At 35.5% G+C, this 17,562-nt stretch overlaps 1 protein-coding gene across 1 annotated transcript in view; it reads right to left on the bottom strand.

The window, feature by feature from the left end:
- ITPR2 (inositol 1,4,5-trisphosphate receptor type 2) overlaps positions 1–17,562 on the bottom strand; it is a 529,867-nt gene that overhangs the window by 65,336 nt on the left and 446,969 nt on the right. The window contains exon 51 of the mRNA XM_044679064.1: positions 13,992–14,084. Within this exon, the coding sequence (XP_044534999.1) occupies positions 13,992–14,084 (93 nt within the window). The remainder of the gene's footprint in view (positions 1–13,991; positions 14,085–17,562) is intronic.

Here is a 17,562-nt window from a genome sequence, read left to right as displayed (position 1 = left end):
TAAATGGGCAAGAGACATGAATAGGCAATTTTCAGGTAAAGAAATCAAAAGTATCAATAAGCACATGAGAAAGTGTTCCAAATCTCTAATAATTAGAGAAATGCAAATCAAAACAACTCTGAGGTATCACCTCACACCTAGCAGATTGGCTAAAATGAAAGAAGGGGAGAGTAATGAATGTTGGAGGGGATGTGGCAAAATTGGGACATTAATGCATTGCTGGTGGAGTTGTGAACTGATCCAGCCATTCTGGCTGGCAATTTGGAATCATGCTCAAAGGGCTATAAAAGAATGCCTGCCCTTTGACCCAGCCATACCATTGTTGGGTTTGTACCCCAAAGAGATCATAGATAAACAGACATGTACAAAAATATTTATAGCTGCGCTTTTTGTGGTGGCAAAAAACTGGAAAAGGAGGGTATGTCCTTCAATTGGGGAATGGCTGAACAAACTGTGGTATATGCGGGTGATGGAATACTATTGTGCTAAAAGGAATAATAAACTGGAGGAGTTCCAGGCGAACTGGAGAGACCTCCGGGATCTGATGCAGAGCGAAAGGAGCAGAGCCAAAAGAACATTGTACACAGAGACTGATATACTGTGGTAAAATTGAATGTAATGGGCTTCTGTACCAGCAGCAATGCAATGACCCAGGACAATTCTGAGGGATTTATGGTAAAGAATGCTACCCACATTCAGAGGAAGGACTGCAGGAGAGGAAACATATAAGAAAAGCAACTGCTTGAACGCATGGGTCGGGGCGGACATGATTGAGGGTGTGGACTCGAAACTACCACACCAATGCAACCACCAACAATTGGGAAATTGGTCTTGATCAAGGACACATGACATAACCAGTGGAAAAGTGCGTCGGCCATGGGTGGGGGGAGTGCGGGGGGTGAAGGGGAAAATAGGAGCATGAAACATGTAATCATGTTAAAAATGATTATTAATAAATGCTAAAAAATAAATAAAAAAAAAACTGTACCATAGCATTTAAGATCTTAATTTTAATTTTATCTTTAAGTCATATGCATCTTCAGTTTTAAGTACACTAGAAGGCATTTTGTATATGGACCAAGCAGAGCATCCTAACCACTTTGTAAATATACAATATTGAAAATGTTTCCAACTGGAAAACAGCATGGCAGAAATTAGATACCTACTAATATCTCACACCTTATAGCAACATAAAGTCAAAATGGGTATACAATTTAGATCTAAAGGCTGATACCATAAGAAAATAAGGGGAACATAAAGTAGTTTACCTGGCAGATTTATGGTTATGGAATGCATTTGTGACAGAACAAGAAATAGAGAGCATTATAAGATGTAAAATGAGTAATTTTGATTATATTCGATTTAAAAAATGCTGTATGAACAAAACCAATATAACTAACATTAGAAGGGAAACAACAAATTGGGGGAAAGGTCTCATGGAAAATTTCTCTGATAAAGCTCTAATTTCTCAGATTTGTAGAAAACTAAGAAAAATTTATAATAACATGTTATTCCTCAATTGACAAATGGTCAAAGGATATGAACAAGCAATTTTCAGATGCAAAAATCAAAGCCATCAATAATCATATGAAAAAGTTCTAAATAACTGTTGATTAGAGAAATGGAAATTAAACCAATTCTGAGGTTCTACTTCACACCTATCAGACTTGCCAATATGACTAAAAGAAAATTATAAATGTTGGAGGGAATGTGGCAAAACTGAGATACTAATGCATTGCTGGTGGAGTTGTGAACAGATCCAGCCATACTGCAGGGCAATTTGGAACTATACCCAAAGGGCTATAAAACTGTGCATACCCTTGGATCCTGTAAGTCTATATCCCAAAGAGATCATAAAAAATGGGAAGGACCTGCTAGTACAAAAATATTTATAGCACGTCTCTCATACAAGGGAAGGTTCTATGACGATGGAGTGTATTGAAGAGACAATATAAAAAACAAAAACCAATAAATCATTTTAGTGGGACCTCATATTTTTTATAATTTTAAGTCAATTATTATGATAAATATGTGGAATTTCTACAAATCGTGCTTTTCACAAATCTTCACCAAGGATACCTTCTACATATAGAGAATATTCCTATATAATGTGGTAGAAATGGGAAAGTATATATACATATATATATATATATATATATAACTTCCTGATGAATTTTTTGAAATAAATATATCTGAAATTCTTAGTCTTTGGCCTTATTTACTCTTTCAGATTCCTTGGAAAACAATCCTTCAACACTCCTACAATACAATATACTAGTACACTTGGTATATACTTCAGTTAATCTTCCCAACAATCAATCAATAAAAAAGCATTTACTTGAGGGTAGCTAGGTAGCACAGTAGATAGAGAGCCAAGCCCAGAGTCAGGAGGACTTAGGTTCAAATATAACTCAAACACTTCCTAGCTATGTGATCCTAAGCAAGTCACTTAATCCCAATTGCCTTGCCCTTGCCATTTTTCTGTCTTAAAACTGATACTAAAACAGAAGGTAATTTGTTTTTTTTAAATGCATTTATTTGATGGATTCATCTTATTAAACACTTTCACAAAAATGAAGTAGTTCCTGTTCTCAAGGTACTTAAAGTCTAGCTGGGGCAACAGAATGCACACCACAAGGTTATACAAAATCAATATTAGATAAATTTAGTGGGAAGGTATTAGCAACTATAAAGGTAAGGAAAAGCTTTGTGTAGGTAATACTTGAGCTGAGTTTTTAAGAAAACTAGAAATTTCAGGAGGTGGTGAGGAAAAAGTACATTTTAGGCATGAAAGATAGTGTAAAAACAGGAAGAAAAAAAGAGGAGTCCTATGAATGAAAAACAGTAAGAACAATAATTTGATCTGGCCTTGGTCCCCAAAGGGGCACTGATTGCCCTGATTTACCTACAATTTATCAATGTGATGCTCAGAACTGACCATAATAATTCAGATGAAGTTCATTCACCCAGCTACCACCCTATTTTATTTTATAAGTAACAAAGCACCCTATCACCTCTTCCCTTGATTATTGCAGTAACCTAATTGATCTCACAGCCTTAAGGCTTTTTATATGACAATCTATCTTCCACATAACTGCCAAAATTTTCCTAAAGTATGGGTCTAACTGTTCACCCCCTGCACAATAAACTCCTGTGGCTCCCTTGCCTAGAGGTAAATATCAATTCCTTTCACATTCAAGACTCTTTATAGCCTGGTACATTCCTACCTTTTCAGTTTTCTCCTATTCTATGACTATGCTGGACTACAATCCAGCAATACTGGCCAGTTTCTTTTTCCTTGCACACAACCCTACATCTCCCACCTCTGTGCTGTTGCATTGGCTGTCTGCCATGCCTAGAAAGCTTTCCCTCTTCACTTCTGATGTTAGACATATCTGGTTTCTTTTAAGACTTAGCTCAAATGCTCCTACCTTAAAGAGAAATTCCCAGAATCTCCAGCCACTTGAGCCTTTTTCACTTAAATTTACATTCCCTATACTTTGTATCATGTTTGTATCATGCCTGCCTCCTTCCCATCAAAAGTATCCAAGATCCTTGAGCACAGGAACTCTTTTTGCCTTTTTCTGTATCCCTAGTGCTTAGAACAACGTCTAGCACACAGTAAGCACTTGAATGCTTGTTGATTTTTAAAAATTAATTGACTTGTTATGCTCAGAGTGAAGAACTAGGAGCAAAAGGGAGAAATAGCAAAGATGCAATTCTGACCTTGATATAAGTATCTTCACAATTATAACTATTCAAATGAAATAGACTGCCTTAAGAGGTAGCAGGTATTCCCTAAAGATATTCAAAGGTTGGAGGACTATTTGTTGGATGTACTCTAACAGGGACTCCTATTTGGGAGTTACATTGAACTATATGGTAATTTATACTCCTTCCAAATAAAAAATTCTATGATGATGTGATTCTGTGAGTATTCCTTATTTCAAATGATTTTTCATTAAACTTCCATAGAGTTTGGTGATTATTGATATTGATGTCACTTCCATGCATTTCCCTTTTTAAAAAATCATAAACAGCTAATTTAAATAGGTCAGGATAGAGCTGATTTAATTTATCACTAAATTTACTTTGAATTTTTGTTCTTCCTTCTAATATAGTATTGATTTTGGTCTGTGCTCTCACAAGTAAACGTATTTTTCTTATTTCACAAAAAACTGATTCAGAAATGACTCACACATTTGTATTTAGTTGTTTCTCATCTGTTAAAAATTAGTGAATTTCCCCAAGTAAATTTCTTTTGTGGTGTTATTTCGTGTTTCAAATTCTTCCTAACTTTTCTCAAAGTATTTAGAATATATAATCAAGACATTTCTGAACACTGTAGAAGTTTTTGATCTTTTTTCTCATTCCTTAATTATGTTTTCCAACATGTATTTTTAGCCTTCCATCCTTTGCACTGAAGTCACAGGGAATTAAATTATATTGTTATTTAATTTGTAGGGTCTTATCAAAAAATCTGCAGAATTTTTTCAGACCTTATATTTGCACTCTTGCTATTTCTACCTACTTCATGAAACACATATTTGGCACATGAGTAGGAATTAATTTTATTGTAATCTTTTCATAAATGTTTATAAGATGACCAAATTCCCCATGAAATGATTTTTCATTTTGCCTTTATAAGCTCTAACTCCTTAATTTATGTCTCAACTGTAAATTATGCTATTTAGCAGCAACATCCTTATAAATTCTAATTTTATTTATAGTGATTATGTCAAGATTTATATAAATATTTTTCCAGGAGAATATTGCATTCTTTTGCTAATGGACATAGATGCCAAATTAAGAGTCCTAATAACTAACGTTCATAGATGGTATGTAAAAATCATGATTTTTAGTATCCTCTATCCTCCTTTTTGCCATCATTACTTCAAGAAGGAAAGAGGCAAACAGAATTCAGAGAGATTTATTTTTTTTCCTTTTGTTTCTTCAGTTGCCATAGCCAAAGATTTCATCATTAAATATCCAGACTGCCAATAGTGAGCTTCTTTGGACTTAGGCTGAGCCCAAGACTTTGCTGGGTCCAAACATAATCTTGATGAATTATTTCTGAATCGAACAAGGACATGCTTTATGAAAAATGAAAAGAAAACTGTCACTGATTTGAAAATGATACTCTACATTGGACTACATTTTATAGACAAACAACTGACTAAAATGTGCTATGCCAATTATTTGTGGACTTCTAAAACAGTTTTCATTTAGTAAAACATAATGTTGCTATAAAGGATCTTCCCCATCATGTGCCCTACCCTTAATACATTAAGTTGATAAACAATTCTTTGATAGGGTATAAAGTCTTTGATAATTCTCAAATCATTAATATCAAGCAAGGCTCAAAATGAGGAGACCTGCTCAACAAGGATGATTGCCACTTTCATGGAGAATGTCCAGTACAGAGCCAAAAGTGGAAGAAGTATACTTTATTAGTAGTAAAAGTCTCCTGATGCTTATTATTTGCATGTGGCAATGTGATAATCAACTCAAGACAAGAATATTGTAAACTTCCTAAATGAAAATCAAAATCACTCAAAAGAATTTGACCTAACATGAAGGGGGCGGGAAACCATTATATGAATAGCTATTGTTTAGACTGTAATATTCAGTTAAAGAGTCCATCAATATAAATATCTAGCTTAAGTATTGAATTTTAATGGTGACTGGGGCCAAAATTTAAAAGGAGGAAGACACCGTGATTTCATTTGAGAAATTTATGCAGTACTTTTAATAACCCTGAATATCTCCCTGAACCAAACTAAATATCTTTTTAACACCAATATTCTGGTGTTATATATGGATGTGAGTCATGGAATGCTACAACACCCAAAGAAACAAGACTGCAGCTTATCCAAATTGGCATCAGCAAGATATGGAGTGAGCTTAAATGGGCTGCACTATGTCAATGGAGAGTTGGATAAAAGAAGCTTTTTAAGAAACAGTATCAATAAACATATAAAGGTGGCTTGGCCATGTAGTATACACAAGGAATAGTAGACTTCCCACATCCTCTACTGGTACCCATATTATCAAAAGACCTAGAGGAAGGCTTCCAGTATCTATGGAGGATTTAGAGGGGACATTAATAAGAGTTATACCAAAAGGGAGAGTGTGGATTTTTTCAAGATCCTTTTTCTAAGGAGTTCCCACACAAATGAGATCCCTAGTAAACTAAGGTCATGAGTCACACTTCAAAATGGCATCCAGTACCCAATACCAGACAAACACATAGCACAGTCATAATTGCCACCTGCCAGGAGTGTGCTCAGATTACATGCTTCAGGTTCCCTCAAAGTGAAATTCAGACCCACAGCTCCTGATGCTTTAAATATACAAATGTTTGTGATTTGATCATATAGAAGTTGCTGGGAACAGAAAGAGATTTGGCATTTCAGATGGAGCTAGAACCAGTTATAAAGAATGCTGTTTTCCACATACCAGTCATAGAATCAAGCAACTAGAGGGCGTGTGAAAATTTCAAGTGCTGAATCTCTCTCAATCTCTCTCTCTCTCTCTCTCTCTCTCTCTCTCTCTCTCTCTCTCTCTCCCCCCCTTTCCCTCTCCCTCTCTCTTTCCCTCTCTCTCCTCCCCCCACCATCTCTGTCTGTCTGTCAGAGGGGATGTTAAGAAGATATTGGCCAAAATGAACAGAAGTGAAAGATGAGAACCAAGAAAAGATGTCTATATTTGTTGATTAAAAGAATATTGATGGGGCAGCTAGGTGGTTCAATGGATAGAGAGCCAGGCCTAGAGACAAGAGGTTCTGAGGTCAAATTTAACCTTAGATACTTCCAAGCTATGTGACCCTGGGCAAGTCATTTAACCCCAATTGCCTAGCCTTTACTGCTCTTCTACCTTGGAACTGATATCTAGTACTGATCTAAGAAAAGGTAAGGATTTTTAAAAAGGTCAATAATCTTTGAGAAAACAATTTCAGCGTTATAGTAGAGATAGAAAAGAGATTGTAAGGAACAATAGAGTTAGGTAAGGATGAAAAATAGAAAGAAGGCACTATTTTTTTTAATTCAAATCTGGCATTGGGGGATAATGGGGACAATAATAATAGCGCCTACCTTTTTGGGAGGATGAAATGAGATATTTTAAAGTGCTTTGCAAATCTTAAATTAATGATAACTACTATCATCTTAATTACTAATATAAAAGGGAGAAAAAATGCTTTAGGTTTTTTTTGTTTGCTTTTTTAGAACTGAGAATATCTGAACATATTTTTAGGCAGAGGGAAGAGGCCAATGGAAAGCAGCACATTCACATATGATCCCTGATTCTAACCTGTCCTCACAGTCATTGTGAGGAGATATAACCTGGCAAATGCTATTGCAAGTGCTGCAATCTCCACCTCCTCAGAAAAGACTTTGGTATTATTGTCAATGCACCTCTAAGAGAGAGAAAAGAACTATAAGGAGTTAGAGTTTGCTGATATCTGTTGAAGCAATCTAAGAGTGTAGGGAGAGAAGTTGAACATACATTTTTTCCTAACAAGACTTGCACAGTTATCTGTCTTTGAAGAGCAAGTTTGTCAGAGACTACTGAAATTTACTATGATCTCTGAGAAAGTACAGACATAACATGAGAGAAATGAGCTTAATTCTTATTTTGTGTAGAAGATAATTAATTCTGTGTAAAAGTTGTCATGAGAAGAATACTTGAAACTTTACATTTCTACCCTGAAAGTATTGAATTTGGCTGTTTTAGAGGCATCCATCACTGTAGCCAATTGTTTGTTGTAATTTTAGTTGTGGCTTTTCTCAGATTGTTGAAATATTAATTTCTGTTTTTGCATCCTTTGTTATTATAAATAAATTATATAGTTGGTAAGATTAATGTTTGTTTAAGCACATGAGGCCATTCTGAGATTGATGTATCCATCTTGGGAAGCTATCTTGTGCCATTTGTACCTTGGAATGAGCCATTATCAACTACTCCAGTGGATTGAAAATGATGATCATTGGCAGGAGCCCAACTGTTGGACTGGACCACCAAAATCCATGAATCTGGAGGGATGAGTTTGAACAGTGCAGAGCCAAGGTGGAAATGAAATGCTTTTTCAGCAGTCTCCAAAAATGCTTCACATCATGATGTCTTAAATATTAACATTCTTGGGGGCAGCTGGGTAGCTCAGTGTATTGAGAGCCAGGCCTAGAGACGGGAGGTCCTGGGTTCAAATCTGGCCTCAGACACTTCCCAGTTGTGTGACCCTGGGCAAGTCACTTGACCCCCATTGCCTACCCTTACCACTCTTCTGCCTTGGAGCCAATACACAGTATTGACTCCAAGACGGAAGGTAAGGGTTTAAAAAAAATATTAACATTCTGGGTATATATAACAGTATTTATAAATTATTACTTCTGCTTGTTTATGCCTATGTTGTGTGAGTTTGTGAGGCTCTTGTGTTAGATACAAAGAAATAAATAGAAGTCCTATACCTGATTTACACTAAACATTGTGTAATTTTCCATTCCCTTTTGGCGAGGTCCTGGACATGAAATGAGACTAGCTTTAGAGAAATTTTCATCCAGGGCTCTGGGAAACAGTGTGGTTGCCTTTTAAGTATAATGAGAGAGAATAAATAAGGTTTCACAAATCAAGTAGCAAGGTGAGGGATTCAGTATGTTTCTTTTATTAATTGTATCTCCAGTGCTTTGCATGATACCTGGCATACAGTAGGTGCTTAATAAATGTTTAATGGAAATTGGAATGAAAACGTTTATCCATGTTGATAATTAAGTTTATAGTGATTTTTTTTCTTAAAAAGGAAACATGTACATTTTAGGACTACAGATATTATTATCATCTCATTAATAAGAAACTGACAAGATAAGTGGTTTAACTACTGTTTTATAAGTCTTAGGGGCAGGTCAAAACCCAGGTCCTACTTCAAGCACAGGCATTCTTTCCATGTGATTTCTCTTTATAATAAACTTAATAAATGGGAATATGATGCTTTATGCAAGGTAAGTAAGAAATAATACAATGCAACAACTACAGAATATTTTCCCCCTAAGCTATGGCTCCTAGGAAACTTAAACACTGGCCACTCAAAAATAATGGCATTTAATAAATACCAGTTCCATGAGTGTGTGATTAGCTAACATGGTCAGATTTTAGAGAAGCTCAGAAAACAACAATTGTCATTAACTCACTATAACAGCATGAATAGAATTGTAAATTCCTTCCTTGGTACTCTAAAATTTTAGTTAGAAGCAGTTCATTATAGAATTGTTTCAAATCATTTATAACCAGAAGAAAAGGAAATCAGTGGACACCTGCTAGGAAATCCAAATGATTAAGAGTGTTGTTCTTAGATTTTTTTTTGGTATTTTTTCAATCTTTTCTATCAAAGCAAAACACCAAAACATTAGTGCATTTTTGTGTTTCCTCTTCCCCTATGCCCAATTTGTTTTCTAGCTGAAAATTATCTTGATGATGGCCAATTCTTCCACAGCTTTGAAAACTTCCTCAGAGGTACTTTGTTCTTTTTTCAGGAAAAAAAAGAAACAACTTTCTTTTTCTTTTCCTTTCTTTAAGTTAATATTTGTAGCCAAAAAGAATGAATAGTAGCAAAAGTTTTACAAATACAGTGCAAATTTTCTGATGCTGGGGCAATAAACTTAACCAAAATCCATAGAAATCGTATCCTTGGGAGCTGATGATTCAGACTCCATCTTAGTACGAGTTTGAGCCTTTCTTCAACAAACTTCCGTGTGAGTGTGTGAATGTGTGTGTGTATGTGTAGTGATTTTGTGACACAGCCCTCTTGTGTAAAAAAACAGCTGCTCAGTAGAGTCTGTAAATTATATTTTAATACTGATCTCATATAAAGACATTTCTGAAGCACAGTGAGGTATGTTACAAAAATCTTTAGCTTTCATTGTGCTTTTAAACCAATGACATACTATAGATGGCAAAAACTAACAAATTGGTTCTATTTATTTATGTTTTCACTAAAGTGAATTTCATCAGACACTATATCAAACACCAAAAAGATAATGAATAAAGTGAGCCCCTAAACAATCAGCTACCAATTCAAACTCCCCAATCTTTATACCAGCTGCCTGAAAGGTCACAGCTACCCAGGGAAGGCAATGTCCTTGTCCTCCCATTTCTCTTGCTGGGGAATGTCCTTCTGAAGCCCCTGCATTACTTACCTTCGATGCCCTCTTCATAGGAGTATGATGTGTGTGTTTTCATCTTTAGTGCCTAAAATGACCCAGTGCATGGGAGGGGATCTGTTCTTGATGTTCCTATTTGTTACTTGTAATACTTTTTTTCCAGAGAAAAATGAGTGATTAGGCTCCATAAGGCTTTGAGTACCTTACTTTATGGGCATGATGGGTAAAATAGGTTTTTCTGGGCTGACCTGAGGACACAATCTCCATTTTAACAGTCTGATACACATCATCTAATTTAACCAAAAGAGGAGAAAACTGAGGCTTAGAGGAATTAAATGATGGATCCAAAATTACACATCTGTTTTACATAGAGGAATGGTTTTTGGTTATGATACAAATGGGGCACAAGGGAATGACAAGCTGTCATGGTTGTTGCTGCTGCTATTGACCTATGCTGGCAATAAAATGCTGCATTTTGATTCATTCTGCCTCAGCTGAAACTGGAAAACTAAGTAAATGTACAGAATTACTGTTGTACTTGCAGTGAAGGTGCACTGGGCACCAAATGAACTGTACTACTTCACCAGCCAAGTATACACAGAAGTGTCAATAAAGCTGAAGTTTCTAATGCTATCCTATGTGAAATGTTATTGCTTGTTTCTGATACCTATAGCCCTGTTCTCTGTATATTTCTAATTATTAAGGGGGCAGCTGGGTAGCTCAGTGGATTGAGAGCCCAGCCTAGAGACAAGAGGTCCTAGGTTCAAATCTGACCTCAGATACTTCCCAGCTGTGTGACCCTGGGCAAGTCACTTGACCCCCATGGCCTAGCCCTTACCACTCTTCTGCCTTGAAGCCAATACACAGTATTATTGAATCCAAGACAGAAGGTAAGGGTTTAAAAAAAAATTCTAATTATTAGAGCAAGGAGGGCTTTAAAATGTATTTAAATAAATAATGATTAAATAAATAATAAATACATATAAAATTCAAGCAAATAATGATTTAAATAAATAGATTGTATGATAAGTAAATTAAAATGCGTTAAATATTTATTTAAATAAATAATGGAAATGCCAGCTAGGTGTCCTGGTGGATAAAAATCTAGGCCTGGAGATGGGTGGTCCTGGGTTCAATTTTGGCCTCACACTTCCTAGCTGTGTGACCCTTAGCAAATCACCTAATTCTAATTACCTGGCCCTTCTCATTATTCTGCTTTTGAACTAGTACATAGTATCAATTTTAATACAGAAGCTAAAAGTATATTTTTAAAATAAATAATGATAATAATGCTTTGCTTTTGTCTAGTACCTTATAGTTTACAAAGCAGTCTCATATAAATCATCCAATTTAATCATCACAAAAAGTAAACAGAATAGGTATTATAGCCATTTTATTGGTGAGTCCACTTAGCCTCATAGACATTAAATTTCATGCTGATTACATATTGGCAAGTAACTAAACCAAGATTTTCTTACTCTTCTCCCCTCCTCCATTTCACTTCCAGCTCACGCTCTCTCTCTCTCTCTCTCTCTCTCTCTCTCTCTCTCTGATATATATATATACACACACATATATGGTATGTATGTATGTATGTATGTATGTACTTATTAGCCTACTTTCTTCAACACTAGAGTTTGAGACCCTTGGGAGCAAGGATCATATATTTTTTTTCTTTCATCATATGTCCAGTGATCAGCACAGCACTTTTAATAAATGCTTGTTGATTAACTGACCAAAATCCAGCTGTTAAAAATTTTGCTGGCTTTCTCAAATCACCTTACAGTGATTCCCTTTCCCATTCACTTGGATCTTTCCCTTCAGCAGCCTGGAAATACCATCCTTTCCCCAACCTCTCTATCCAGCCTAATAATCTAGTTATTTTATATGGTAGATTCTTGGCTGGATCTAAAGTATTTGAACAGTGACAGGAAACAAAAGGGTTGAATAAATCTTTATCCTCACTCTTTATCCTAAATCTTGCCAAGAAATGCCCAAAGTCATCCATCTTTCTGTTTTCTTAGCTAGAGATGTATCCTTGGTATACCTAAACAACCAGCAGCAACTACTTGGTAAAACTGGAAAGTTTTCCCTTTTAGATGTTAATTTAAAAAGAGAAAGAGCATGGGGGAGAGATGGGATATTGAGATCGCATAGGACAGAGTATATTAATCCTCTGAAATGGAAAAGGCAGCAGTGGGTCAAATTCTAGGGTCTAAAGAAGAAAAGAGGGAAGTGACTAGGGCCATATTTCTACTATTCCTTCAACTCAATTGCCAGTATGATTCTCTTCACTTTCTAGCTTTCTACCTGCTTCAAGCAAAGGTGTTACCACCAATTGTTTGATCTGAAGGAAACCTTTCCCTACAGTCTAAAGGACAGAAGGAAGCAGTGTCTCATTTCTCACATAAAAAATTAATATTTGTTTCTAGATTTCCAAACTAAAACTCTGAATACATATGCTCCTAGAACTGTATTTCAACACAGGAGGTTGAATGCATAAAACTATTAGTGCAACATTACATTTCAGGTAAATTATGGGTTAAACAGGATTTTTTAAGCTGGTCAGTAACCATCATTTATTATTGTCTATGGAAGAGTGAATCCCAAATTCCAAACAACCACCTTATAAATTAACTTTAAGAGTACAATCTGGTTTTAAACTTGAACTGAATAGATTCTCAATAAGTTTGATACAGTTTGTTAAGTGATATCAAAGACAAAAGAAAAACTATTGCTATTTTAAGGAAGTGAGTCCTATGGAGAGGCAGCCTTGTAAAGTGAGTATAGAGCTGGCCTTGATGTTAGGAAGAACGGGATTCAAATTCAACCTCTGACACACGGTTATGTGATTCTGGATGTTACAACCTCCCAGCATTACAAGTAACTCTTAAGCAGATGAATAAGTACAAATGTGCATTGACAAGGGGAGTTTCCAGAATGGAAGTTACCTGTGCCAATGAAGTAACAAGTCCAAAACAAAAAGAAAATCATCAGAGCAGAAGTGGGATGTGAAATGGGTAAATGGAGCCAGTAGATACGCAAATACACCTTCAGGGAGTATCAAAATCTGAGTCTAAAAGGACCTCAGAGAGCATCGAATCTAAATCAAACCTGAAGAAGAATCCCTTTTGCATCATTTCCAAGGAGAGATCATCCTGTCTTTGCCTGAGATGTCTAGTGAAGGGAAAGCCACCTTTTTTTATTGCCTTTTTGTATAGTTCTAATTGTGAGAAGGTTCTTCTTAGCCCAAACCCCAATTTGCTTCTTTGTAATTTTCATCTCTTTGATTCTTCAGGTAAATTATGGGTTAAATCAACTTTTGTAAGCTGACCAATAGCCTTATCTGATCAGCTCCTACTTTTAAAAACCTGCGACTTTGGGGCAGCTGGGTAGCTCAGTGGATTGAGAGCCAGGCCTAGAAAGAGGAGGTCCTCGGTTCAAATCTGGCCTCAGACACTTCCCAGCTGTGTGACCCTGGGCAAGTCACTTGATCCCCATTGCCCACCCTTACCACTCTTCCACCTAAGAACCAATACACAGAAGTTAAGGGTTTAAAAAAATAAAATAAAATAAAATAAAACCTGCTACTTTTTCCCCTGGGGCCAAGAGGAAAGAGTCTAACTTTTCTTTTTTCTCCATTCTCCTTCATTTGCTGGAGGAAGGTTTAAAGGCTGCTGACTTCTGCTTTTTGTGTATCTCTTCTCCCCACTTCCTAAACTTCATCATGTCATAAAATGACTAAAGTATCACTCCATAAAAGTTAATAATATTCATCACATAAATACAAATACAGAGATAGCAAGTTATTTCATTGTAGAGGGCCTCTTTTTTACTAACCTGTACTTGAAATTGGTATTGTGGGTGAGCAATTCTCCTTAGCACATGCTCCCATGATTGAAGTTAGCGTCATCGTAGGAACTTCATTACTACCTGTTATAACAGAAAACAAAAAATGGAATAGAGATAAAAGTGGCAATATTTAACTCATATATGGATTTTATTGGTATGTCTAGAACCGATTTCATCATCTCTGCCTCCCCCAAACCCATCACTCTTCTGAACCTCGCTATTATTATATATAACACTTTTATTCTTCCAATTATCTAGATCATTTTTAGAGTTATTCTCAACTTCTTTACTCTTCCTGATCTGTCACATATCCAAATAGATTACAATCTTCAAATATCTTTCCCTTAGCCCTCTTTTCTCCGTTCACACAACCATACACACATTCCTTCCCAGTTTAGGTCTTCATTGCCTCTAGTTTAGACCATTATAAAAACTTTTTAATTGTTTTAAGCCTCTCCGCATTCCAATCCATTCTCGAACATAACTACTGAAATAATTCCCCTAAAGTATAGGTCCAAAATGCACATTAAATTCCAGTAGCTTGTGATTGCCTCCATGATCAAATATAAAGTCCTTTCTTTAGTTAAAGTTCTTTGTACCCTGGCCCCTTCCTACTTTTCCAATATTCTTATCCTTTATTCCATTTCCCATACTCTAACATTTAGCTTAACCTGGCTTGCTTATTTTTCCTCCCATGTGAGGCTCCATCATCCATATTCTTGCCTTTGCATCAGTTGCCCTCCATACATGGAAGGTCTTTACCTGGCTTCCTTCAAAACTCAACCAATGCCATCTTCTTTCTCCAGGGAGCCTTTCTAAGTCCTTCCTAGCTGCTAGAGCCTTCTACTCTTCCACATGCTTGGTATATATATTGTATGTATGAATATAAATCTCTACATAAGGTGTTATATAAAAAATCTAGATAGAGGGAAATTAAAAAGTAAATAAAGGATGATTTTTGTATCTTACTTTATTTTCATGCTTCCCATTTATTTCACTAATCTTATTCTATTACTTTCATCTTGAAAACTATGTTAAATAACAGTGGGGAAGGGAGAGGGCCTTACTTTACTGCTTTAATTATTGAAAAAGTTTCTAGTATTTTCCCACTACAAATAATGCTAGCTTTAGGCATTACACATGAACATATATACAAACTTGTATATATATTCATATATATCTTCACACTGTCATATTAAAATGTTCATCTTTATAGATCTATATGTGCACTTATTTATTTACATCTCTCTGCTCCCATTAGAATGTGTGATCCTTGAGGGTAGGAGCTATTTTTATTTGTTTGTATCCTTAGCATTTAACATTGGGTCTGGAGCAGCATAAATCAGCTTCCTCATCTGTAAAATGAGCTAGAGAAGGAAATGACAAGCCATTCCAATATCATTGCCAGGAAAACCCCAAATGGGATCACAAAGATTGGGACACTACTGAAAATAACTGAACAACATCCAAAAGTTTGAAAGCATTCATCTTTAAATCTAGGTTATGTCTTCCTTATGTTGATCCAAAAACTGCCTCCTAATAACTTTTACATATTGGTCCTGATTCTGCTTTTGAGAGCTATCCTAAACAAATCTATGCACTTGCCTACAAGAAAACAAGTCTTTCAAATATTTAAAGGCATTTTATATCCATTTTAAATCTCCTGTTTTCCAGACTAACCAAGCTCAATTATTCCTTAGCTGATAAAGTTTTAAAATCCCTGGTCTCTGCTCTAAGCTCCAATTTGTCAGTCTCTTTTAAAATGTAATGATTAGAACCAAGCAACAGAGTTCAAATATGACCTGATCACAGAAAAGTACAACTAGACTACTTTTTCCCATTTTCCTCTGAAACATGTATAACAATGCAGCCTAAGAGCTAAATATCATTATTTTGATAATCATGTTGAGTCATAATAAATTTGAAGGCCTACTACTATTGTCTTTCTTCATATGAGGTATTGTCAAACCAGAGTTTTCCCATTTATGTGCAAAGCAATAATAATGTTTATGCCCAGAATAACAGGCAGGAAAGATGAGGGGACGGCAAGGGTTTCAAAATGGAAATCTTAAGGCATTATTATAAATGTTAAGGCAAGGAGCTAGCTCTTGAAGATTCTGTAGCTTTCAATCCCATCTAAGAAGCCTTTAAACAATGTCTTCTATGTGCAAGGCACTGTGATAAACACTGGAGATATAAAGACTAAATAAAAAACGTCTCCTCCAAAAACATGCATTCTTACAGGGTCTAGGGACTGGGGGGAATACTACCATACTTTATAAACAGATAGGTATATATCCACAATTGAGGAAAATAAATGGCTTAAGTAGGGAGTTATGGGAAAGACTGCTAAAAACATGAGCCGAAAAAAAGCAAGCTTCAAAAAAGCTTGAAGAAAGATAGGAATTCTAGAAAGGAAGGAGGAAGGAACATGTGCATGGAATTAATGTATCATGGCACCAATAGGAAATGTCATAACTTGAATAGAAAATATAGAAAAAGATTAATACAGAAAAAGAAATCTATAGCTTAGTATCCATAAGCCTTTGAGCCAATAACAATTTAAGTTTTTTCAGAGATTATAGTGCCCCAAGATTTACAACTTCTTACTCTATAAACTTTAATCAACCCTTACCAATACTTTAGGAAAGAGTGTGACAATCAACTTTTAGACAATCAACAGTATTATTACTATATTATTATATTATTATTATTATATTATAACTACTATTCCTCATACTATCTCTGTGATTTCCCTTTCTTAGTTTACCATTCCCCAATATATATTATTTCTTAGAATGCAAACTCCTTGAAGACAGTGATAGTATCTAGATTTTGTATTTGTATCTGCAATGTTAAGTATCTAATAAATGTGTTTTCTTTCAATCAGTCATGGTGGTAGTGAACATATTTGGCAAGTATCCCTCTTCCAGTTTTAAGCCTCCCCTAACAGTAATTCTCAACTTTAAAAAATCACTTAATAAATATTTGGGACATCGAACTGATGTGGATTTTCTTCAACTGACCATATTTACATTTTTCAAGGGCAAAATGGAATGATTACTAACCTTAGAAAGTAAATTATTGGTGTTTAAAAGATAAATTAAATTATGGAGCTCTCTGACATTGATACTTCTCAGTGTGAAAATATACTGGGGAAAAACTCTGAAGACTGTCTTACTGAAATTATTGAGGGAGAAAAGTCATATTAATGAGACATAAATTTGGTACACCACTAAGAACCCTTTTCACTCTCAAACTCTATGATTCTATGAGTCTCACAGTTGCTTCTCAATCGTAGACAGTGGCCAGACATAACCATAACATTCTCTACATTTTATGATACCACATAATACTCTGTACCTCCTTAGAAATTAAAAATATTCTAATTTTAATTTTAGTTATTAGTGCACAAATCCACTAGACCAGTGATGGGCAAACTTGTTAAAGAGGGGCCAAAGGAAAGGAAATGCTCATCTGTCAGTCTGTTTCTAAGGCAACTCTTTCGAAGCTTCATTGTAGTGTATCCTACTTTGTATTCATCAGATTAGGAATAATG

This window comes from Gracilinanus agilis, chromosome 5 (assembly GCF_016433145.1).
Source record: "Gracilinanus agilis isolate LMUSP501 chromosome 5, AgileGrace, whole genome shotgun sequence".
Lineage (NCBI taxonomy): Eukaryota > Metazoa > Chordata > Mammalia > Didelphimorphia > Didelphidae > Gracilinanus > Gracilinanus agilis.
This window is presented reverse-complemented; position numbering and strand designations above follow the sequence as displayed.